At 37.4% G+C, this 23,914-nt stretch overlaps 1 protein-coding gene across 3 annotated transcripts in view; it reads left to right on the top strand.

The window, feature by feature from the left end:
• The window catches only part of NEDD4 (NEDD4 E3 ubiquitin protein ligase), a 58,370-nt gene that overhangs the window by 22,761 nt on the left and 11,695 nt on the right, over positions 1-23,914 (top strand). For 2 of the 3 annotated variants that reach the window (XM_065688189.1, XM_065688188.1), the window contains 13 exons: positions 11,392-11,442; positions 14,272-14,333; positions 16,373-16,475; positions 16,783-16,952; positions 17,533-17,650; positions 17,778-17,945; positions 19,749-19,814; positions 20,428-20,547; positions 20,975-21,181; positions 21,968-22,045; positions 22,284-22,338; positions 22,429-22,487; positions 23,387-23,452. In XM_065688189.1, the coding sequence (XP_065544261.1) occupies positions 11,392-11,442; positions 14,272-14,333; positions 16,373-16,475; positions 16,783-16,952; positions 17,533-17,650; positions 17,778-17,945; positions 19,749-19,814; positions 20,428-20,547; positions 20,975-21,181; positions 21,968-22,045; positions 22,284-22,338; positions 22,429-22,487; positions 23,387-23,452 (1,323 nt within the window). Of the gene's footprint in view, positions 1-11,391; positions 11,443-14,271; positions 14,334-16,372; positions 16,476-16,782; positions 16,953-17,532; positions 17,651-17,777; positions 17,946-19,748; positions 19,815-20,427; positions 20,548-20,974; positions 21,182-21,967; positions 22,046-22,283; positions 22,339-22,428; positions 22,488-23,386; positions 23,453-23,914 lie in introns of those variants that run through there. The other variant, XR_010614540.1, reaches the window with a different exon arrangement.

The following is a 23,914-nucleotide window of genomic DNA, read 5'->3' as shown; positions in this document are numbered from 1 at the left end:
GGGACTAAAGTGTTGGCAAACATTTCCAGAAAACCTTGCAGGACACTGGACTGACAATAGTGTGCTTCAGTTCCTGGGAGCAGTGTTTAGAGTGAATTGGCATTAAATCTAAGGAGACTTAACTTTTTAAAGTGCGTGACAGAATGCTTCTGTGGTAGTTGAGCATTTTACTGTGGTACTGTAGCAGCATGTTTCAAGCTTCCTGAATTTTTAAGATTTCATTTTCTTCTGACTGGAAGATGAGAGAGAGAAGCTTAAAAAAAAAAAAAATAGGGAGAAAAAGTCTGAATCCCAAATTGTTGTGGTTATCTTGTACTTTTCATATACTTGCAAATATTTTGATTTGTGCCATGTCTACATACATCTGACATCACACAAACTGGGCACAAAAGAGTTTATAGCAGTGTACTTGTTTCTGATTTCTTTATGCAACAACAGGCATGTCCTGAAATGGACATTGGAGGATATTATATAAAAACTGATTTTACTTAAAAACCTGTTATAAAAAAATGGAAAAGCTTCTCACACCAAACCAAGCAAAAAAGCATGGTTGACGTTATAGCAGTTCAGCAATTCACTGCAATAAAATAGATAAATACTATCTGTATTTGCTATTACAGTCTTTGTGACAAATATAATAAGTTCTATGGCAATCATTTAATTGTATAGTCCAGTTAATTATCGTGGTGTATTGTGACTCCTTTAAAAATAAACAACTCCCAAAATATTTCTCTTGACTCCAGTTAGTCTGGCCTAGTATATTGATATGCTGAGTCTGGGTTCAAATTTAACAAGATGATACTGGAGTAGCATTTAGTAATGTCAGCTATCTGTGCAGAGCAGTCATGAAATCAAATCAGTGCTTTGGCCAGGGACTCCAGAGTCTAAAGCAGCAAAAGGTCTATGCATTCTTTTCTTACGTGCCTAGCTGCTAGCCTTCAGCCACCTTGTATCAGATTTCCTGCTTTCTATAATCAACAGCTTGTTAAAGGCTGACTTAAAAAAAAAAAAGAAAAACCAAACCCTGAACAACAACAACAACAACAAACCCCAAACAATCCCCCCCAAAACCCCCAAACCAGCCCTCATTTCCATTTCTGTGACAACTGCCCTTGGATTATTTTTAATTAAATTGAAGAATGTGGAATGGTGATGGCCCTCATACAACTGCTGAACTTTACTGGAAACACATTGAATAGATTCTGCAGTAGATAGTGGAATTTCACTTATGCAAAGCAGGAGGAAGAGGTAGTTCATGATTGCAGCACTGACAGTTGCCCTTGACTTTGTATTTCTGTTCTGAGTGTTTTCTCAGGGCATCTGTCTCTTGCTTAGGGTAGAAATAAATCTGCAGCTAAAGCACTTTGACATCGCAGGTGTGAATTGGGAAGGTACAAGTAAGGAAACAGTTTGCGTGTCATCTTAGACCTCTAAACTTCAAGAGGTACAGAGAAAAGCAGAAGCAGTGACTTACAGTTCCACTTCTTGTAGACCATAAATAAGCCTAAAAAAACAAACAAAACCTGTGTTAATCTCTTCCACAAGTGTAATAATATTTTGCTGACATCCCTGTTGACATCAGCCATTCCTTCCCCGTCAGTATTGCTGCTGATTACATAATGTGAATATCATAAATGTACTTGCAAATCTGTTTCAGCAACTGTGTACCTTTAAAACAATTTCTTGTACAATTAAGGGAGTCGGTATGTTATTGTCCTTTTCTTTACAAATAATGTAGTAAAGGTTTGTCTCCAGTGAATGAAATATACATTTTTGAAGCAAAAAAACCCTTCAGAGGTGGTGTAGAATAAGCATAACATTTTTTCTACTGTCAGGTTTGTGTGAAGAAAACCTCTAGTTGGAGCTCTCAAGTTAGGTTTTTTTTACCGTGTTCTGGAACTCTGCCTTTTGTATTTGTAAAAGGAGATGCTGCTTGGATCTTTCAGCACTAAATGTATATTTTGGACAAAATGTGTGTGAGGATGGCTCTCTTCTCTAACTTATTTCCCAGCTGTTCTGAATATGCTGAGGGGACTAGAACTTGGCCTGGAAGATACCAATTCCCTCAATAAATGCTGCACCACAAGTTAGCACTGAATAGTCTGTTGTCTTCTCTCTTGGATCCTCTTTAAGTATAGAGCTTCTCTCTTAGCAAAAATTCTTCACAGATGATAATGGCTTAACCAGGGAGAAGTGCCAAGAGAAGGGGAAGACAGCTGTAGCTTGCCTCCATCTTTGCTAATTTAGTAAAGGGGCCGCATGGGGATTGATGTCCCAGATCTTGCAAAAGGAAGTGAGATGGAAAAGGGGCAGGTGAAGCGAAATATTATAGAGGCAATACAAGGTGAAGCACAAATTGACATTTCTCTCTGCTATTGTGCTATGATAACCTCATCACCTAAAATTTTCATATTGTTTAGTATTGCGTATCTTGAAGCATCTTACAGCATGTTACATTACATACCTGCCCTTATAAAAAGTCCCTTTCCAGCTTTCTTGTAGGCCTCCTTTAGGTATTTGCTTAAATACAAGTCCATCTTGCTCAAATGCAGAGTTTTCTTATGGCTTCTTCTCCACATTTCTTCATGCCTTTACTTTTTGATTAGCAATCCTCTTCAAGGAGAGAAAAAGATTACACACAAAGGATGTGATAAACCTTACAGCCAGGACTAGCTGCGAACAGCTTCCACGTGGAAGAATTAGCAAAGGAAGCAGTTAATGTTATTTGGTATCAGCTCCATCCCAAAAGTTCTTTTTCTGTCAGTTATACCAAGTTGTATTTGGCAGCGGTGAACCATATGTAACTTTCAGAATATGATCGTGCAGTAAGGAACAGTGTCAGGGCAGAACACTTGAATAGCCCTGTAAATCAAAGCCTGAGCACTTTGTAGGCACCAGCAAACACTACATGTACATATTAAGGGGAGTTTTATTTGACTGTACTCTGCAGAAGTTGTGATTAACCTCTTTGTATTTACAGCCTGCAGCTGAATTCATTTGGGTAGGTTTCTCATGCTAACAAAAGAGGAAACTAAAACTGCAAAACCATGCAGAGCAGACCTCCTGAGCAGCTTATATAAATATTTAAATTATCCAGCCTTCAGGTTGTTTCATGTCCTTTTCATCTACAAGGAGAGAATGGGAAGCATTGATGGAGTGACTTCTTTAATATAGCCACAAGCTATAGTTATTTTGTCTCTTAAGACTCAGTATATGTTTATGAATGTGTTAAAGTAAAATTTGTTCCCAAAGCAAGATAAGAGATACTCTTCCTTTTACACCTCACTAGCCAGTAGCTTGGAGGCTTTCAGATGTGAGACCATGGTCATGACTAACTTTTTAATAGTAGTTTATATTTGTTTTCTGTGAGAGGTTAGATCAATGGTTTGGGTTAAACAAAAACGTTTCTTGGAAAATGTTATGGTGATGTAGAAATTGGTCTTTGTAAGCATTACAGTGTAAGACAGAAGCCCTGACAAACTAATAGCACCTGCAGGTATCCTCCCAAGAATTGTCAAGAAGTTCAGCTATAAAATTGTTGAAATACTAACTATAATGAATAATCTTTCAACCTATTAGATTTTCTTACTGAAGGAAGGTGAGTATTATGCCGGCACTTTAAAATGACCAAAAGGGCATCTACAGGCAACAGGCCAGTCTGGAAGAAAGTGTATGGAATAGAGTTAGTAGACACATGACCTGCTTTGTGTTTATAAGGAGGGAGAACTGCTTTCACAAAAGGACGTTTTGTCTTAAACTCAAGGTAAGCAAAGATGGGCGAGCTGGTCAATGCAGGACACTGAGCTTGTAAACTTACTTGACAAGAACCCTTAGCAGAAGTTCTGAAAAATACTCTCAATGCATAAAGCGCAGATTTCATGGCCACTAATTAAAACTAAAGTGAGAATTGTCACCTCTGAAGTTACAGAAGATCTCATGGTAGTGACTAGACAGTAGAATGAACAATTTGAAAATCAGCGTTGATAATTGCCAAATACTGCACACAGTGGAAAACCAGCTGAGGATGCAGGCGTGGTAATCACTCCCATGCTGGCCAGAAGTGTTTTATGCCATGGTGAGTGACTTGTGGAAAATGTCAGCTCAAATCTTATTGACAGTTGAAAGGCAGACAGAAGGTTAGGATTTAATAGGAAAAGAATAAACTAACAAAATGAAGAACACCTTTCTGGAGCTGTACAAATCCACACGTGTGCATGGCATGCATACTTTTTTTTTTTTAGGAAGCATGTGTAACAAAGCTAGAAAAATAGCAAGAGTGGTCACAAGATTGGGATAAGTTGTATGTGAGGAGACACTAGGTAGGCCAAGGGTTTCTTAGCATGGGGCAGGGGGGGAGTAAAGTGAAGTAGTGTGAAAGGAGTTTTATAAAACGATAGCTCATGGGGGGTGAATTTAAACAGAATCCACTCTTACAAAACAAGTATGTTCTCTTTTGTGTTGCTGAGCTCACTGCTGCAAGATGTTGTACGTACCAAAAGTAGAAATGGATTTCAGGAAGAGATGGGGTAAGTTGAAGAAAGGTCCATCAAAGAGTACTACATTCTCAATATATATTTTAACATCAGGATCAGAAAGTCCATGACCCCTCACCCATTAGAAATGGGGATAGATCAGAGGAAGTTCTATTCATAACTGCTACTTTCATTATTTCCTTCAGCATCTGCTTTTGGCCATTACTAGGAAAAGGCTACAAAGCTCCACAGAACATTAGTCTCACTACAAGGCTCTTTGCTGCTTGCCCAGCCCTTGCAGCCACCTAGGATCTAATGGTATAAATGCTCTTTCACGTCCTCCTCTCACGCTGGGCTGAGGGTGGTGTGCTGTGTTGTAACACGTTTTCTCATCTTCCTGAAGTGGATGACTTTCAGAGGCTGAGCAAGCAAGCTAAAGTGACTGGTGTTTCCAGGGGAGTCGTGGCTTACAGCTGACTCTCACCTTTGTCTGAAGGGGACTGCTCTGCATTTCTCTTAAATGTCTCTGTTCCGAGTGAACTTTCTTCCTCACTCGCTGTGATGAACAGGATGTGCTGATTTGGGAATACAGCCAATAAAATGTTTGTAGCTCATGTCAGTGTTAGTTTATGGATCCACAATCATCTCCATTTCAAGAGAGTACATTACCTTTTTCTATGGTAAGTGGCACTTTGTGGTAAACTGGAAAGTCTACAGATAGATGTGGTTATTGTTTAGAGCTTGGGCCACTGTATCAACTCTAACATAAGCAAGCAGGATTGAGGGAGGACATCAGGAAGTTCCTGGCTGAAATTACATACAAACTTGAATTGGAGTAATTGAAGTCGGGGCATATTAAAATGCAAATGGGACACTGCAGCTACTCAGTAAGAGGAATGTGGGAAGAGGCATAGAACTGGATTCTGTTGGACCTGGATGATTTCTCTGGCAAGCTGTGGTTTTCCTAGCATAAGAGAGAAGACCTTGTTTGGAAACATGAAAGCACAAGGGCTTTTTGAAGAAAAAGATTTCCAGAATTTAGCATGGACTTTACGTACTTTTTAATAGTTTCTGTCTTAGCCAGTTGTTGTAGTAATTGTTGTTTCTAGAAAGTTCAGTTTGGGATAAATACTTAGCTTATAAAGAACAAATCCAAAGTGGTTAAAATCTGGTAAATTACAGGCCAGTAAAACTCATGGGAAGTGTAATGTAACTTTAGTAAGAGATATTGAGCTTATCTGAAATAAATTGTAATACTGCTTTTGTTGTAAGGTGATTGTGGGTGGATTACTTGTGTTGTAGTTGGTTTGTGTCATAGAGGTTGAGGCATCCAAGGTCACTTCACACAGACAGGTTTTGGACAGATAGAATTTATAACTTGAGTGTAGCACAGCTTAAAACGAACTAGGAAGTTCTGTTGTAGCCCTGTCATCTGTCTGCTTTTATGGCTGGCAGCAGTAGGTGTAGGCTTGGAGCTGGAAGAGGTCAGTAGGTAGGGCTTGGGGCTCCTGTTCAGATTGGTGGTGGCTGAGGACACAAGTGGAGCGCAGAGGAGCATGGAAAACCGCACCATGGCTGGCAGTGGCCACTGGCTGAGTGCTGGTGCGAAGGCGCAGGGAATTCCTGAGTTAGTGTTGATGTTGAATTTGGATCGGCAGTAGCCCAGAACAGCAGACTGTAAGAACGCTTTTGAAAACTGCTGGACTAACTTTGTAGTAGGCTGAGGCCGTTCACCCTGCATCCAGCCCTGCTGTAGGTCCGTGTTCACAGAAGTTTGTTAGAAGGGGTCAGTTACTTGTACCACCAGGGCCAACCCTTCAACATTATATTCGGGACTGGAAAAAGAAGCAGCTTCCAGGCACAATGTGATTTATTATCTGTGTGGCACTGTATTGGACTTCATGGAGTTCCCAGGAGTGAGACCATGATGCAGAGATGCTCTGATTGCCTGTCTGCATTTTTGAGGCAAATGGTTTGCCTTTTAATTATTTTTTATTTTCATACTCTGTTTGTTCCCTCCCGCTCTGGATAACAAAAAGCTGCCTGTGTAGTGAGTCCTTTGGCTGGGTGTGTTAATTAGCCAGTGAGGTTAACGTCTGTCATATCTGGTGTATCTGATGTTTATTTTACACACGTGGTTTAATGTTTGATAGAGGTTTACGTATTTTTGACTATTTTAAGCTTTATAGTGTTAACTGGTGAAGGTAAAAGTGCACCTGGAATTGTTACTGCATAAGTTTGTTTTCAAAATTTATTTGGAGTCTTCAGATCTGGCACAAAAGCTTCCACAAATAGATGCAGAGGTTTTCTGGTTTATGCTAATATGAAGGTAACTGACTTGGTGTCAGGAAATGGCTTGTTGAAATAGTACCTAATTAAATATTTGGTACTATTTTCTAGTACTTTTTCCAGGTTTGGTTGGTTTAACACAGGAGGCCAAATCTGGATTGGCTTTTCATAAAATGTAATATTCCTGCTTTTTTATATGGTAGCTTATTTGGCACATATGTCCATAAAACAAAGGGAACTCAAATTCCTGATGAATAAAATATACTCATTACTAACTTTTGACTTGTTCTCCGTTTATGTTGTGCTTAAGTTTGCTTGGTTATATTAGACAACTCCCTGTCTTCCTCTTACCTATGTGAGAATCCTTGTATGCAAAAAAAGGGAAAGCATGCCATCTGAACTTGCTTTGTTAATGAAATTTTAAGGACAGCACAAGCTCTCAAAGTAGCAAACACTCAGTGGAGTAATAATTACTGTAGACTAAATATGAACTTCTAAGATTCTGGTTCTATATAAAAAGTGTAAGCTATAAGTGGAGAAACAGATGACACTTTTGCTCTGGTCTTTTTAGAGAAGCAGTTATCTGAAAATATCTGAAGCAGGGGAGAATTAGTGAAAAGAACTTGCGTGTCATTTCTAAATGCTGTCTGTTAAACAGATGGTGAAACTGCTGAGGCGTGTTATGCTGGCACCTTGCTGTTGGAGCAGCCAGCAGGGCTGAAGGTCCTGCAGAAACACATGTTGCATAATAACTGTTGATCTAACAGTACGTATTTTCTCTATTTTGAAAATGCTGATAGGTTCTGATGTCTCAGTATCGTACCCAGTTGGCCATAGGTGACAACTAAAAAGAAATGCCTACATGCCATTAAAAATATTCTCCTCACCTTCTACCTCTCCCCCTTAAAAATACATGAGTCTGTAATGAATTCCACGCATCAAACTATGTCACTCTGCAAGATAGAAACATTACTTTTAGAATCCGAGAACTTGGTAAGATCTTAGCATGATGATTGAATTCTGCATTTTTGAAACTGTTATTTTCCCGTGATGAATAGCACATGCTGGCAGTATTTTATGGAAGAAAATTCACTTTCCTTGATTTAGAGTTCAAGAGAACCAAAGAATATGCTCAGCACAGCATGAGAAGAAAAATTCTTGAAGTTGCTGGTGTAGCTTAGGAAAGTTATTTGGGTTTTTTTTCATTCTCATCAAGCTTGCAACTAATGTTGCTGTTTGGGTGTTTAAGCAAGAAGAATGTTGGTTTTATAAGGAGTCTATTGAGCTCTTGTTTTCTCAAGCAGCGATAGTCCAGATCACTGTTTGTTTTTTCAATTTGAATTGATACTTATATTCCCTCCAGTAAAAGCTGTACACTTTCACATTTGGCCATACTGCTGTAGATTTCTGTGTGAAGGCCGGCTTAGGCACAACACGCTGCCTGTTTAGTCAGAAAAAGACTGGAAATATACTTAGGTTCTAATTCATGCACTAACACCAACAAAAGTCAGTCTCACAAGTTGGTAGAGAAAATATCTCTTATTTCAGCACCTTGGTCCTGTACAAGAGCTGTTTCAGAAGGCACTGTGGTGAATCCAGCAATTAAGAAAGACATTAAATTCAGTTAACTGTCTTAAAATGATAATTTACAAATTAAAACATAAATGATAAATTGCGGGTAGCATGCTCAGTACTGCTGTTAAGTGTGTGACTCAGATAAGCATGTCTGTTTAAAATCTATTTCTATCCAGTTTCTAATGGAAATTGCAGAAAAATAATCCAAAATCTTAACTGTTAAGGCATATTAAGTATATATTCTTAAAATAGATGAAAATGAATTTTGGGCTGGATTACTTTTGGTGCTTTTCCTTTTTGAGCATTCACTTTGGCATTGAACTACAGTTCTTTAAATGAGTTGTATACAGCAGATGTCTGTCCTCACATGTTTTTAATAACTTTCTATAGACTAAACCAGTGAATCAGAAAACTAAAAGGCCTCTTTGTTAGTGTACTGTATCATTAATTAACGTTTATGCACTTATGGTTTGGCAAGCAGAAAGTTTGAGTTCTCTGGCTGTTAAGAAATTAGAAGTTGACAAGAACAACTGACCCACTTGTCTGTCTTGAAGAAACTGTGATGCCTGCTCTCATGGAATGGAGATCCAAACAATTTCAGCTCCGTTGGCATTTAATTGTTAATGTGTGTGATGTCTGTTTCAGAGGTTCTTTGGCACTTCTTTGAAGGCAGTTAATCAGCTTGTCACAGTGAGGCACATTGCTAAAGAGCATTCCTGCTATCTGATTTATGTGTTACTTGTTTGGAGGTCAACAAAAATCCTTGACTGGAGGATTTTACTCTCTGGCTGGAGGGGAAAGTACTGTTAAAGGCTGGTTATCGAGGCTAGCTCTGCTAAAAATAGCAGGAGAGGCAGCAGAATAATAAAGTGAATAACAGGAGCAGAGCCCGTACTAAAATAATGCTGGTAACAAACACAATGTTCTGAGGTTTTCTGAAGTACAGCAGACTTTTGTCCCACATTCCAGTAATTTATTTGAAAGGCATGTTCCACTTGAGGATTGCCAAGAACTTTATAAATACTAAGCCTTTTAACATGTCTAAGGTATGTGCCGTGCCATTTTAAAAAGAACCTCAGAGGCAAAAATGATAGCTATATTTTTCCAGAAGCTTGTGGTCTGTAATAATACAGAAAGTCTTCCCTCAGTAGTTCAGGGAAGCTTCAGACTCTTCAGGTATGAAAACCTGTTGTAGATTTCTATTTCAAATGAGTTAGTGAACTAAAAAGGTGGGTGTTTTGTCTTTATTTCCACTCCTCCTTCAAATCTGAATGTAAGACATACACGCTATGAATTCAGTCTGAAGGTGTGCATCTCTATATTTCTAGTGCCCTATCATCTATGACAAGCTCTGCAGACTGGTTGTGCTTTTTTGGGGATATAAAAATTTTATACAGACGTGAGACACTGGTTCTCCATATGCACATATAATTTAAAGATGAAATGGACAAATGTAAGAGAACAGAGCTAAAGAAAAGAGTACCAGAATTATTAAAGGAGAATTGCTTCAATAAATACCTGTAGCTATTAATGTCAGAGCTGTTTGAATGGAGAATGGCATCAATGGGACAAAAAGTGAGCAGGCTTGGACTGGAGCTTTAATACTGTAGAATATTGTCATTGAACACTAAAACATAATTGTACTACAAGAGAAGCGAGAGGCTCTAGGGTGGAGGGAATAGGTGTCAGTATGATGCAGAGCCTCATATTGGAAAGTTTTTGTGGAAGAAGGCCATCAAGATCCTTGGGTGATGAGTCTGATAAAAAGCTTGTGGTGCACCAACAGACTTAGGAAGGAATAGGCACCAATTCTTTTGTTAGCTGGAAAAATCAGGAAGATCAGAAACCCAGAGGCTATACACAGGCTACGCTGTTGATGACTTCTACAGTTTCGTACTCTGCCAATGCAAAGAAATGCAGTCTTGTTACAGAGCAGACTTTTGAAAAATGCCATAGGCTTATACATACCTTTTAAAAATTTCATGCCCTCTTGATTTTAGCACACAGGCAGTGATATGCCTTCATGTTAAATGACCCATGTAATACGTTTTCCTGTTTTGGTGGAGGGTTGCAAAGGCTTTCAGATCACAACTGAACTTGAAACAACATATGCTTCAGTACTCCAGTAAGGAGTCAAGTAAAGTACTTTGGCTGTTGGCAGTGATTATTGGCAAATACTGAAATTACTTACGTGAATTACTCAAATCTTAATTTCTTTGGCAGGTAAAAATCAGTGATCAAAAGTGAACTGCACAGTGATTACAGGTATTGTCAGGCCCTCCCCTAGTACAGCAGCATAGTCTGGAGGGAATCGGGCTGTAAAGTTGCTGGAGTCATACTCTGGTTGTAGTCAGTCCAGGCATCCAGGTTGGGGCAGAATCTGTCAGAATTTAATTGTTAAAACTGAACTCCACAATGTGTGTAGGCAAGAGGTATTTTTTTCACGGACGCAGTGATTTTTAGTGTATTTTCAAATGTCAACAGGGATGTCTGGCAGGGGGTAGAGAAAATAGCCAGACTTGAAGCTCCTGCTGCTGGGCTTTGGGACCATTGGAATTGCCGGAACTTCCAAAGCACTTACCATAGATGAAACTTGGTTTTGCTTTCCCTTATTTTTAGCAGTAGCTGTATTATTTTGAAAAGAAAAAGAAAAGTTTATGTATGCCTTATAAAGAGCTGCCTAGGCTTATAGAAATTGTCGGGTGCTCCTAAGAAGAAGGTCCTTCAGGGCAATGTTTCTACTGGAAATGCTGATGGTCATGGTCTTGATGCTGAACAGCTCTCTCCTGTTTGGTTAGCGTTATTCTGTGTGATTTAAAACCTATCTAAATCTCTACCCCCAGCTCTCTCAATCCTCAGGCTGAACTGTCCAGGCCTCTGAGTGTTGAGTCAATCCGAACTCATTCTGTACAGCAGAAGTCTTACTGTCTGTAATTTAAGAGTGTCTTTAAGTTCTTCGCAAGCATTACTGTGCTATCAGGGCTTTGTAACAATGTTTTTAAAACACTTTGCAACTTTAAACTTTGTGTTTTTTGTTTGTTTTTATTTTCTGTAGACTCGAGATGATTTTCTTGGGCAAGTGGATATTCCTCTTTATCAGTTACCGGTTTGTATTTTTTGTTTGGTTTTATGACTGTGAAAGGGAAAAATGATTCTGTATGTAACAGTATTTGTCTTCTCAGGAAGTTAACCCTACTGATAATATAAGTGATTAAATTCTCCTGCTCTGTGGGTTTTCTGTTTTGGTTTTCTTTTGTGGATTTGTTAGGTTTTGGTTTTTTTTTTAGTGCTGATATTCATCAGAAAATGTAGGTTACCTTGTGATTAGATCCTGGTTTCTGCTGCTTACAGGAGTTAGGAGTGCTTTTAGCTTTTTCAAGAATAAAACTACAAGGTTTGAAACAGTCTTGAAGACAAGGGACTGAAATTATTGTCATATTTCTCAAAATACTTTATACATTTACTTTTAATATTCCTTATTCTTATAAACAGATACAGGAAAGGGTAAGTGGGGAATAGTGGTAAATAGAGGTAGGGTTCCTTTGTACATTCTTTATATATATATATATATATATATATATATATATATATATATATGTTTTTAGGTTTGGGTTTTGTATTCCTTTTTCAAAGTACATTGTTAGTTTTAAGCAAATATCACCAAGAACACTGAGATAAGTAAACCTTTTCGTTTTCTTCTGAGGTTTCAAAACATTAGCAAATGCCAACAGATTTATCAGCAACTGTTTTAAAGACAGAATAACAACCATGGCAGAACCTTTCCAAGGGCAGTTGTTCTTTCATTCCAGTAAGAACTGTGTCGGGAGTAGTTACAGATAAATACTGTTTCCCATTGTAACTGGGGTATGAGATCACACTAACTCCTTTGCCTCAGGTGGGTTGGAAAGACTGGCTATAATGTCCCTCTGGAGAAGGCTGACTGTGTTTCCAGTTTCCATTAATAAGCTGGACAGCACTATCTGGACTCGAAGATATTGGTGCATTTCCTTTTTGTTTGTTTTGTCTTAGCCTGAACTAATTTATAGAACCTCACTGAACTGTTTTCATGGCAATTTTCTCACCTTTCCTCAAACACTGGCTTTTTCCTGTGTCCTCTTTCCTTCTATCTTCCTGGTTGCTCCTTGTTCTTAATGACTGTCTTGCTGTCTAAATCCGTTCTACTTTACTGGCCCAAATACAGGTGGAGTTTTTTTGAAAGTCTTTTGTTTACCTGAGTAAATATATCCCGGACAAATAAAATCAGTTTATAAATTCTTTACTATAAGCAGTTTTGGTTTTGCTTGATACAGTGCAAATACAGACTCTTCATAACACGAAGCACTGACAGTTGGGAACACTTATAAAGGGTAAATCGTCTACGAAGTAAGATAGTTGGCAGATATGATTTTGCTCTTTCCAAAACAAAAATGTATTAATCCAAGTGTAATCTAGCATTGAATCTAAGGCAGCTGTTGTGTTTGTAAAGTCAATAAATAATTATAAAACTTAGATTAAGATGATCTTTTGCTCACCTCTGATGTATTTCCACAGTGTCTGAGTGTTTATGTTGGTAGAAATAATGTAATCCTGGGGAGTGGGGTGGGGAAAGCCCCAAAACCCACAAAACCAAACCCCAACCTTAATTCCATTCTAATTTCAAAGAAGTATTTACCTTAGTTGTGGGGTTATTCATATTGTAAGTGTAGGGCCTGTTCTTGTGGATTATACCAGTGTAACACATACATCATTACAGGTTGAAAATGTGCATTTAAATTCAGTGAGGGTGGAACACTTCAACTTGAGTGTAGTATTTCTAAATTGTATTCGTAAGGGCTTACACCAAGATGTCTGAAATATAAGAGAGCATTTTGTTTCTGAGATTTCATGTAATAGTTATCATGTTCAGTAAAATTTAGACAGCTTAATCATAGGACTTTTCATAACAAATTTCAGCGGTTCCAAATAAAATTCTAAAATCTCGCCCTTAGTAATGGCTGACCTTTAGATTCTGGGTTGGTTTTTTTTTCTTCTTCTTTCTAATCACATGGTGACACAAATCAGGTATTTTTTGAAAATACTATTGCTTCACTCTTTGAAGATTGCAACATAACCATTGTTCTTAAATAAAAGGCCTACAAGCAAAGCAGTTGCAAGTCTTTCCTTGTATTCTACAGTACTTCTTGAAATGGTTAAAATGTATTGATTAACAAACACGTAAAGTTACTCCCCAGAATTTGCAAACAGCTGAAAAAGGAGGGGAGGAAAGGGCTCATGAAAGAGATTGACAAATGTTCCTGAACAAATGGTATTGTAAAAATCAAATGGTTTTGAAAGAACTGCAGAATTTCACATGGATTATAAATAGTTTTGTCAACCAGAAAAATAAGTATCTTTGTTTTCTTTAATGATCCCTCATGTGTGTTTTTGTACCTGTCCGTGGAATGTATATTTATGAACTTATGTCAGTTGACTTCTGTGCTTCTTCCTGTTGTGAATTGGAACGGAGATGTCCTCAGAATGATTCTTCTGTGATTAATTTTATCCCCAAGTCCTAAAGCTAGAAATGTTTTTTTCTACATGTGTTCTGTGTAAAAAATATTTGAAAAATACTGAGGGAGGAAAGAGAAGTTATGGCAGATATTTTAAATGTGAAAATTGAGACTGTATTTCTTGTTGTCTGGCCTAACAGCTTCTTCCTGTGCTTTAGAAACTGTAATATATGTATACACTGAAAGGTAATTTTTTTTCATGAACTGGGGATTTAGTCTTATAATGATGATTAAAGCTGGTATTGCTGCTACTGTACCTAAAGCTGTAATTTACATTTTAAAGTGTTATCTGGCCTTTGAAGAAACTCACTATAAATTTCTGATAATTTTCTTTAACTTCAAGTGTTGGGTGCAGATTTTTCTTGAAAAAACTTGTCTTATTTCAGACAGAAAATCCAAGTATGGAGAGACCATATACATTTAAGGATTTTGTTCTTCATCCAAGAAGGTTAGTAAATACTACATATCTGGTTTCATATCTAAAAAATGCCATTATGTAATTACTTGTACATAGGTAAACACTGTCTATGTTTTTATGTTTTCATTGAAGAAACTTCAGTATCAGTGGAGTAAGGTATTTGTGATTCTACTAAAAAGTCAGCATTTATGTTCTGGTTTTGGCTGGGATAGAGTTAATTTTCTTTCTAGTAGCTGGTGCAGTGCTGTGTTTTGACTTCAGTCTGGGAACAATGCTGACAGCACACCAGTGTTTTAGTTGTTGATGAGTAAGGCTTACTCTGATCAAGGACTTCAGGATCTCATGCTGTGCCAGTGAGGAGGGGCACATGAAGCCTAGAGGAAACAGAGACAGAAGGCACCTGACCCAAACTAGCCAAAGGGGTATTCCATACCACAGCGCATCATGCCCAGTATAGAAACTGGGGAGAGTTACCCAGAAGGCCCATATTGCTGCTCAGGTCGGGCTGGGTATCTGTCAGCGGGTGGTGAGCAATTGTATTGTGCCTCACTTGTGTTTATTGGTTGGGTTTTTTTCCCTTTACCCTTTTAGTTTTATATTCTCTCCTCTTGTTTCCCTTATCATTATTATTAATGATGGTAGTAGTAGTATATTATACTTTACTTACTAAACTGTTCTTATCTCAGCCTGTGGGTTTTAAATTTCTTTGATTCTCCTTCCCATCCCACTCAGGAAGGGGGGAACCATGAGTGAGAAGCTACATGGTACTTAGCTACCAGCTGGATTTAAACCACGACAATTTGTTTAAATACTTACATACAATTTCATAAGAATAAACCATTTTTCTTCAGGCCATGGTATAATTAATTTTATAACTTCATCTGAACCAGTTTACTGATTTGCTGAACAGTGAACAGTCTCTACATAAATTAACTTCAGTTGCTTGTTAGTCAAGAATCTGACCTCTTGTAGTGGCTACCATGGGAATTGGGCAGTGCTTTGTAAGTGCCACAGGTTTGGGCACTTTCTGCCTGAAAATCTTATTGTAACTTTTAGATGCTTTAGTGTTGTTAATGCATGTTCTTCAGTTTTGCTCATATTTGCTTTTACTGATGAATATTAATAATAAGGTTACTACCTTTCCAATACCTCAAGCTGAGTAAGAATTATTATTATGTTAATCCTCAAATGCATTACTTTATTGTATTGGAAAAAAGAGAGTAAGTTAATTCTTTCAAAGAGATATGGGCCTTTCTGAAACTAAAATGCAACCTGAATGAACATGTTTATAAACGAACATGTTTATAAATCAACATGAATATTTTTATGGATATCAGAAAATCTAATTCACTTTTTCTGCATGGCAACAAACAAAAAACCCAAACCCAAAGCATGAGATCTTAGTGATTTTTGTTGGTTTGTTTTTCTTTTTGGTCTTTACTAAGATCACGTGCAGGCATCTGGTTCACTCGGTATTTTCAGGATTCTTTTTTGGTGTTGTTTTTTTTTGGGGGGGGGTTTTGTCTTTTTGGGTTTTTAATTTAATATACCTATAGTCAAATGGATGAGATAATTCCGCAGGTTTCTTTTCCAAGTGCAAATACTAAATAAAATCAATATGGGGAAATCCTGTTTTCAAGCTTCTAATGAGGCATTAAGCTAAACACAGAGAGGCAGATGCTGAAGTATGAGCTTGCTGTAACTTAAAATTCTAGGCAAAGTAGTCCTATATAGTGCTTGATAGATTGTCTGCACGCAGTCAAATTATCATAATTATATGAATGAAATTGTCATGATTAATATTTTCTTGTGCTTTATTCATTGGTTACTAGTGAAGTTTTCAAAAGAGTAAGTTGGAAAGAAATGTTTCTAGTTGTGGTACATAAATCAAGGTGTTTTCAGAAGTCTGAAAACTCAATACTGTTATCGATCTTCGTTAAATTATAAAAAGCCAAGTTTGTGTTGAGAAACTTAAAAGGAATCCTCTAGCAGTGCTTTTTCAGCTGTTTTATTTCCAGGTCACAATTTCACAAGTGCACAATTAGAATGTTTTATTTTCTCTTCTGCAGCCATAAATCAAGAGTTAAAGGCCACCTTCGATTAAAAATGACATACTTACCTAAAAGCAATGGGTCTGAAGAAGAAACCACAGAACAGGCTGAAGAATTAGAGGTGGGAAAAGACATATTTATTGCTGAAAAACCTAGCAAATGTCTTCAGCTGTTAAGGATGGTGACAGTAAAAATCAATGTTAGGAATCACAAACTGTAAACAGTGTTTTAGAAACAGAAGGCGATAGCTTGTATCTTAGAAGTTGTAAGACTGCACAAAAATTCTGGGGTGTTTTTTCTAACTGAAGGAGTGGGTTTGTCAGTGTGCCTAAAAAAGAAAACATACGTTAGGCTTTTGGTTTTGATGTGGTACTAACTTGCCATAGGTCTATCAGTAATATTAATGTAGTTAATATTATATCTCTCAGCCTGGATGGATTATATTGGACCAACCAGATGCTGCTAGCCAGCCACAGCAACAGCAGCAGGAATCTCCTCCGTTGCCATCAGGCTGGGAAGAAAGGCAAGACATCCTCGGGAGGACCTACTACGTCAATCACGAATTCAGAAGAACACAGTGGAAAAGACCAACTGCTCAGTATGTCTTTTGGCCTGAAAATTCAGATCTTATATTAACTAGTGTAACTAGTTCACTCCAGTTATAGTGACAGCAAGGACAGCCAGAAAACTAACAGCTTGAGAATTAGCAGAGAGCTTTTCCATGACTTAACCTTCAAGCCCATGTGTAATGATCACTGGTTAATGGTAATTTTAACCGCCCAGTACTCTTTCTGTTCTCTGGAAGTATGCATTCAAATAGAAACTGATTGCAATTTTAAGAGATAGTAACTATAGAAATGGAAAGGAATTAATTTTCCAGCTCTGAACCTGGTTCCTCCTTCCCAACAGGCACTGCATTAAATTATTTACCTTGATTTTTTTTTTTTAATTGTAGTGGTTTTTCTTAGTGTGTGAGTTACAAAAATAATCCGTGGAATGCCCTCTGGTTCTTAGTTAGACTTATGCTTCACGTGGACGTGAGTGCTTAAACACTTCGCATTCATTTTTACAGCTCACTGTGTCTTTTTCTTCTGTGTGTTTTTGCTGTTAGCCTTGCTTACTGTTGAGAGGTAAAAACTTGGCTACTGTGTGCTGACTTCCCTCCCATCCTCCAACAGGGACAATGTAGCTGTTGCAGACATTGGTAGTGTGCAGTTGGAGGCCCAGCATGTGTTCACTCATCGGCGACAGATTTCAGAAGATACAGAAAATCTCGACAACAGAGATTCCCCCGAGGTAAAAACAATCTCTAAATGTTTTTGAAATACAGTTAGCTTTTTTATCCCGTCAAAAAGCTTGTCTTAACTGTGTGCAACTTGGAACTATTTTGTAAAATTATTTTTTCTTTATTTTCTTTTTAAAGAGCTGGGAAATTATAACTGAAGATGAGGCAACAATGTATAGCAATCAGAACCTTCAAATACCTCTCTCTCAGAGTAATTCTGATATGCAGACTCATCTTGCAGAAGAATTGAATGCCAGACTTACTACCTCTGGAAGTTCAGCTACTGGCCAGTCAGCCACCTACACTGTAAATTATTTTTCTTGTTGTTCTAATGTACAGAAATATGTACAATATTTTGCTCGAAATGATAGAATGCTCTAATGATAGAATTAGATCCATAAATACTTAATTTCATCTCAAATACGGAGGATTTAAGAATATTTTTTAAACTGGAACCCCATCTAAGCAAACATTTTATTCTTACCTACTTCACTTACATGAATTTCTGCTTGAGATTGAAACAGACTTACGTGAACTGTTTTACAGTCTGTGAATCTACCCTTTCTACTGTCATACTGAATGATGAAAACTACAGATGAAGGGAGCTATATCCTAAAAGCTTATTTCTAAAGGAGCTGTGCTGTATTAGTTACTTTTTCCACTAGGACAAGTTTATTTTTCATTGTGAATATTGGCGGAAAGGTTTATGATCAGTCTGAGTAAAACTGGTACCTCCGTAGCAGTGAAAATGGGACCTTGCTCATACAGTTCCACAACTGTGTGCCAGTTAGGAAACTTGTGTGATCTCTCAGTGAGTCTGTTCAGCTTGCCAACCCAGCAGAAAACTATTACCTCTTTTTTTTCTCCCAGCTCTGTTTTTATTTTCAGTTAGCAAGCTGAAACAGCATGCTGTTTTGTCTGACAAATACGATGGTGGCAAAGGGGAAGCAGCAGGAGTACGTAGCCAGGAGTGAGGCATGTCTTTTTGGTGGTAGCAAGCAATTAAATATGCTCAGCTGTCTTGTGAAACCCGAGCTCCACAAACAGCCTGGTAACCTGATATGTGACTTAAGAAATCCGATGTCCATTCAGGAAAGCCTATAGAGGTGACCCAGACCATCCAGTCTGTTAGGTTGTGGTATTTAAATAAAATCATTAGCTTTTGTGATGCTGAGAATGCCATTTCAAATGGAAATTTGGAGTTGACTGGTTTTCTAAGTTGGTACAAAAGCATCATTAGTGTTGCTAGAAACAGCAAAGTGAAAGTAACAGGACTTTACTGGATCTCTGCTATTCAGAATCCTGTGGATAACAAGAAAACTGTTATTTCAGCTTGCTTGGGTGGCCTAAGCAAAGGAAGAGGCAGATGTTCAAATAATTTGCACAAGCCAGCTAGAATTACAGTCTTGCCTCTTTTTTACCACCATCACCCCCCCCAAAAAAAAACCCTAAAAAAAACTTAATTATGCTTTTTCTTTGAAATATTCTTGAAAGAGTACATGGAGAGGTAACAGTCCTTCAAATCATCTGGGAAATTCTGGAGCAAGATGAAATACAGTTGCTTAATTATAGCAGATGAAATCTAAATATGATTCTAGGCTGAAAGGTGGATGCTTACAGAAAGTCCAGGGATTAAGTTGCTTTTCTCAAACTGAATGTCTCAGACTCTCATATCTTGTCATTATTGACTTAATCTAGTCTCTGAAAAGTTACATTAGCCCTGATCAGTCACAGGCTTTAGTCTACTGTAACAGGGTAATGCAGTAAGTTCTATACTGTAAATTCAATTGTAATACAACTGCTTATAATTAACTCAAATATTTTGCATGTGAAAACATCTGTTGTTAGGGTTTTCAGAACTTTCAGAACTTTCACAAGCCTCTGGTTTCTGTTTAAAGGATATAATAGAGTGTGGAACTTAGTATTTCTAGGAGTATGAAAACAGGAGTTTCCAAAATATTAGATTAAATTGATTTTTCAGAACAAGTAAGACACTTGGTTCAAGATGAAAACTGTAATATTTAAAGTGTGATAACCATTGCTGACTGTTTGCTGCCATCCTTAAAGCTGCAATAATAACTAACATGTCATTCCTCTTTACTACTTCAGAACCATTCCAGCAGAAGAGGGAGTCTGCAAACATACAGAGTTGAAGAACAGCCTGCACATCCAGTGGTACGTCATTTTCCCCAGAGAAACACAGGCTTGGGTAGCAGAGAAGCTGAAGGATTTTTTAATTTAATACTATTTCTTACGTGCTGATATTTTAAATGAGATTTGGCCTTTGTTTCTGGCAGCTGTCCTAACAAATTTGCAATTATGAGTCTAGCAAGACTGGAGTTTGGTTGTAAAGCTTTCATGTTCCAACTTTGTGATTTTAGTTTATCATTAGCTTAATGCATGCAGAAGGAAGTAGTCTTCCCATGAAGCCAGTAGTTTTATTTTGCAAATTGTTTGCTTTGTAATTAAAAGCTGTACCATCGTTCTTACGTTATGTTTTCATGGTGATGCTGCAAACTAAGCTGAAGTATTAGGGGATCAGCTGTACCTAAACCAGGTATACATATGATTCCTTTTAGATGAGGAGCTTGAATATAAAAAAAACCCTGTGACTTCATACTGTTCAGTAAGGACTTAAAAACTGCTTTTCTGTTTTATTTAGTTAGTGAAAATCATGAACCTTCTGAGTTACAGTCTTGTTTTGTTGTCTTAATTGGATAGAGGAAAGGCTTTGCAGTCAATTTCATAGTTTTCTTAATGTTTTTCTTCTGTTATCGCTAATATTTAGTTACTGCCTACTTCATCTGGATTACCCCCAGGCTGGGAAGAACGACAAGATGAAAAAGGGAGGTCATATTATATAGATCACAATTCTAGAACCACTACCTGGGTAAAACCAGTTGTACAGGTATTGTCTGTCTTCTGATTTATTAATGTTTGTAATCATTCAACCATTTAAGCATTTCACATCATAGAAGTAAAGTTTAGAGATCTCTTTGAAATGAAAAAAGGCATAAAGTGGTAAAGCACTACATAAAATATGTGGGAGAATGCAACAAGAGTTAGGAACAGTAATATGGCAAGTCACTCTATTATCAATGAAAGCCTTCTGGAGGGTGATAGCTGATGAGAAACCTTAAAGACTTCTTTTAACCTTTGTACCATAATCAGTGATTGCTAGTGAATGTTGTTGATATTAGACTGAAATCTGTATAGTGTCTGGCACTTGCTTTATGAAGCTTCTTTCATGAGTCAAAACACAGGTTAATAGAAAAAAAACATTGTTCTACAAGGCTTTGATTTGATACTTTTTTTTTTTTTATCATTTACCATAGACTGCTGTGGAAACAGGTCAGTTGTCAGCTACACAAAGCATTTCTGTGGGAAGACAATCACAAGCAACATCAAGTGATTCATCACAACAGTCTTCTCAGCAGCAGCCTGAAATGGAGCAAGGATTTCTCCCTAAAGGCTGGGAAGTTCGACATGCACCTAATGGGAGACCATTCTTTATTGACCACAATACCAAAACTACAACATGGGTAATGGAAAACTGCTCTTGTGGACTGAAATTACAGTTCAAGCCAAAGCTTTGCTGCTTTCAGCAAGCTTCTCTAGATTTCTTTAGTGCCAAGATAGCTGTGTCACGTCCCTTAGGGAACATATATAAAATAAAAATGCAAAGTCATTTACATTATCTGTCATGACTAGAATATGATGAATTTTACAAACTGTATTGGTACTTGAAAGTTTAGCTTGGAACAAAGAAAATACTGATGTGTGTAGGAATTTGGTTTGCAGACATAAAGCATCTCCTACATGACACTTCTGTCATAACTATGAAATTATGATAGCTTGTATGTCCTGTTAACAGAAATCAGTTTTGTGAACTTGCCTTCTACAGGAAATCCATTACCTTGAATTTGTCACACGGGTCAGTGCACAGTGCAGATTCCTGTGAAAAGCAGGCCAGGTGTAGCTACAATATGGATGAGGGAGTTGTACAGCTACAGATCCACAGAGTGGCACTGCACACCACTAGGGAGTGCTTATGGACTTCAGCATTTACAGAGTAGGTCTGTGTTACTGTCAGTGAATGAGAAACAGAGAAATGCATTAAATTGATTTAAAATTAATATTCATTTTGTCAGGATTATGGAAAGACCTAATTTTACACAAACACCTTCTCCCTACATGGCTATATAGAATATGCAACAGCTATCCAGGTGGTACTAGGCATATTCTTTACACAATCAGTAATAAAGATGAAAGTATTAAAAGCAAAACAACAAAAGGATTGTAACAGGCTGCTTGTTTTGTTTTCAAAGGAAGATCCAAGACTGAAAATTTCTGCTCATCCAAGGAGAAAGACTTCCCTAGATCCAGGAGACCTGGGTCCATTACCAGTGAGTAAACAGTTTTAACCTTTTTTTGCAGATACAACAATTTAACTACTTAAGTTAGTCCTATAGAAACTTGCACATGAGAAAATGCAGCCTGCTTTTTTTATACCAGAAATACTCTATTTAAATTCCAGTGCTGAGGGTAGATGGAAAGGAGGAATGCCTCCAACTGCAGATCATGCTGAGTTCTATGCAAACTATACAGTCAGAAATTTGTAATAAAAGTGTGTCCTTCTTACAGCCAGGGTGGGAAGAAAGAACTCACACAGATGGAAGAATATTCTTCATAAACCACAGTATGTACAATGTAGTGTTCTCCACCCACTCATCATTTTAAATGTGAACATTAGCTAAATTAATGGAACTAATTCAGAAATGTCTTGCAGATACAAAGAAAACACAGTGGGAGGATCCTCGACTGCAGAATGTGGCAATAACTGGACCAGTAAGCTTTCGTTATGTAGCTTTATATATTTGTCAGGAATATTGTTAACAGAATTCAAACAAACTCGTCATTTATTGGATAGTCAGTCTAGAAGATGAAACTTCCAGGGTGTTTGAATAAAGCATTTTCATTTCTTGATTTCAGGACTGTTTAGAAAGCTTTTGGTGGAAATGTTTTTAAAATGCCAGAAAGAAAGATCAGTTTCCACAGTAGCTGGAAAGTTTGGGGGTTTGAAGCAGACAAGAAATAGTATTTTTTTTATCCACAGTGTCCAAAATGAAAAAAAAAGAAAAAGTCTTTAAAATGAATTACATTAATTTCCAACTGAAAAATAATTATCTAGCCTTGACACTTAATCTAAAGTGCAAAATTACCAGGACTAATTGCAAAGACGGTGCACATTATAATTATAGATGGGTTTTAGTGTTCAGCTGATATCTGTGTGTATTAATAGCCTGCATATGTAAACAACCTTCTCTGTCCATGGAAAATAGAGGTGACTCTAGCCAGGTCTGTCATGATACAGCAGGGAAGGACTATGCATTATGTAAGTCACCAAAAGCATTTTGGTCACTTTGATCTGGGTCAGTCAGTGATCTGATTCACATCAGCTAATAGTAAAGTACAGGATAAATCCTATGGAACAATAAAATATAGGATAAATCCTATCAGAACAAATGATCTGAACAGAGAAGTACTTTTCATTCCAGATGTTTTGAACTGTCTGTATTTATAAACTGAAAGTCTCCCTTTACGCTTAGTAAAAAGTATATTTCTGTTTTCTCAGAATTTAAATGCATTTGTCTGTTTTTCATAAATATAGACTAGTTTCTGTTACATGAGTTGGTAGAGTATTTCAAGCACATTTTTTCTTTGCTTTTCTTTTCTTCTCCCCAAAGGCTGTGCCTTACTCCAGGGACTATAAGCGAAAGTATGAGTTCTTCAGAAAGAAATTGAAGAAACAGGTTAGTAATCAGTAGGAATCCAGTAGAAGGTTAAGAAACTTACAGCCCCAAACAAAAGAAAGCTTAGGTTACAGTGAAAAGATTGAATTTTGTAACCTTCTTATGGCTGGTAAGTTTACTGTCAGATCGCAAATATAGTTGTGAAGCAGTAACTTGGTAATGATTAGAGTTTAATCTAACAGCAGTTTGTGACTATGCAGTGTTGAGGCTGAGTGATCTAATTGAGAAAGTAGAAATTCTAAAAGGTTAAAATAACTTGTGAACTTGGAAGTAGACTGGCAACAGAAAGGTTTGGAGATCCCTGATCTAGCATACTAGTTTTTGGAACTCAGCATATGGAAATACAAGTTCTCAGAATAGATTTTAGACTGTCCGGATTGAAATCGGTACTGTCATCTTGATCAGGCTAGATGATTGCAGTAAATTCTCATAGCTTTAAAATCTTAAGTTTATGAATCTCAT

The sequence above is a fragment of the Lathamus discolor genome, chromosome 8 (genome assembly GCF_037157495.1).
Source record: "Lathamus discolor isolate bLatDis1 chromosome 8, bLatDis1.hap1, whole genome shotgun sequence".
NCBI classification, from domain to species: domain Eukaryota; kingdom Metazoa; phylum Chordata; class Aves; order Psittaciformes; family Psittacidae; genus Lathamus; species Lathamus discolor.
This window is presented reverse-complemented; position numbering and strand designations above follow the sequence as displayed.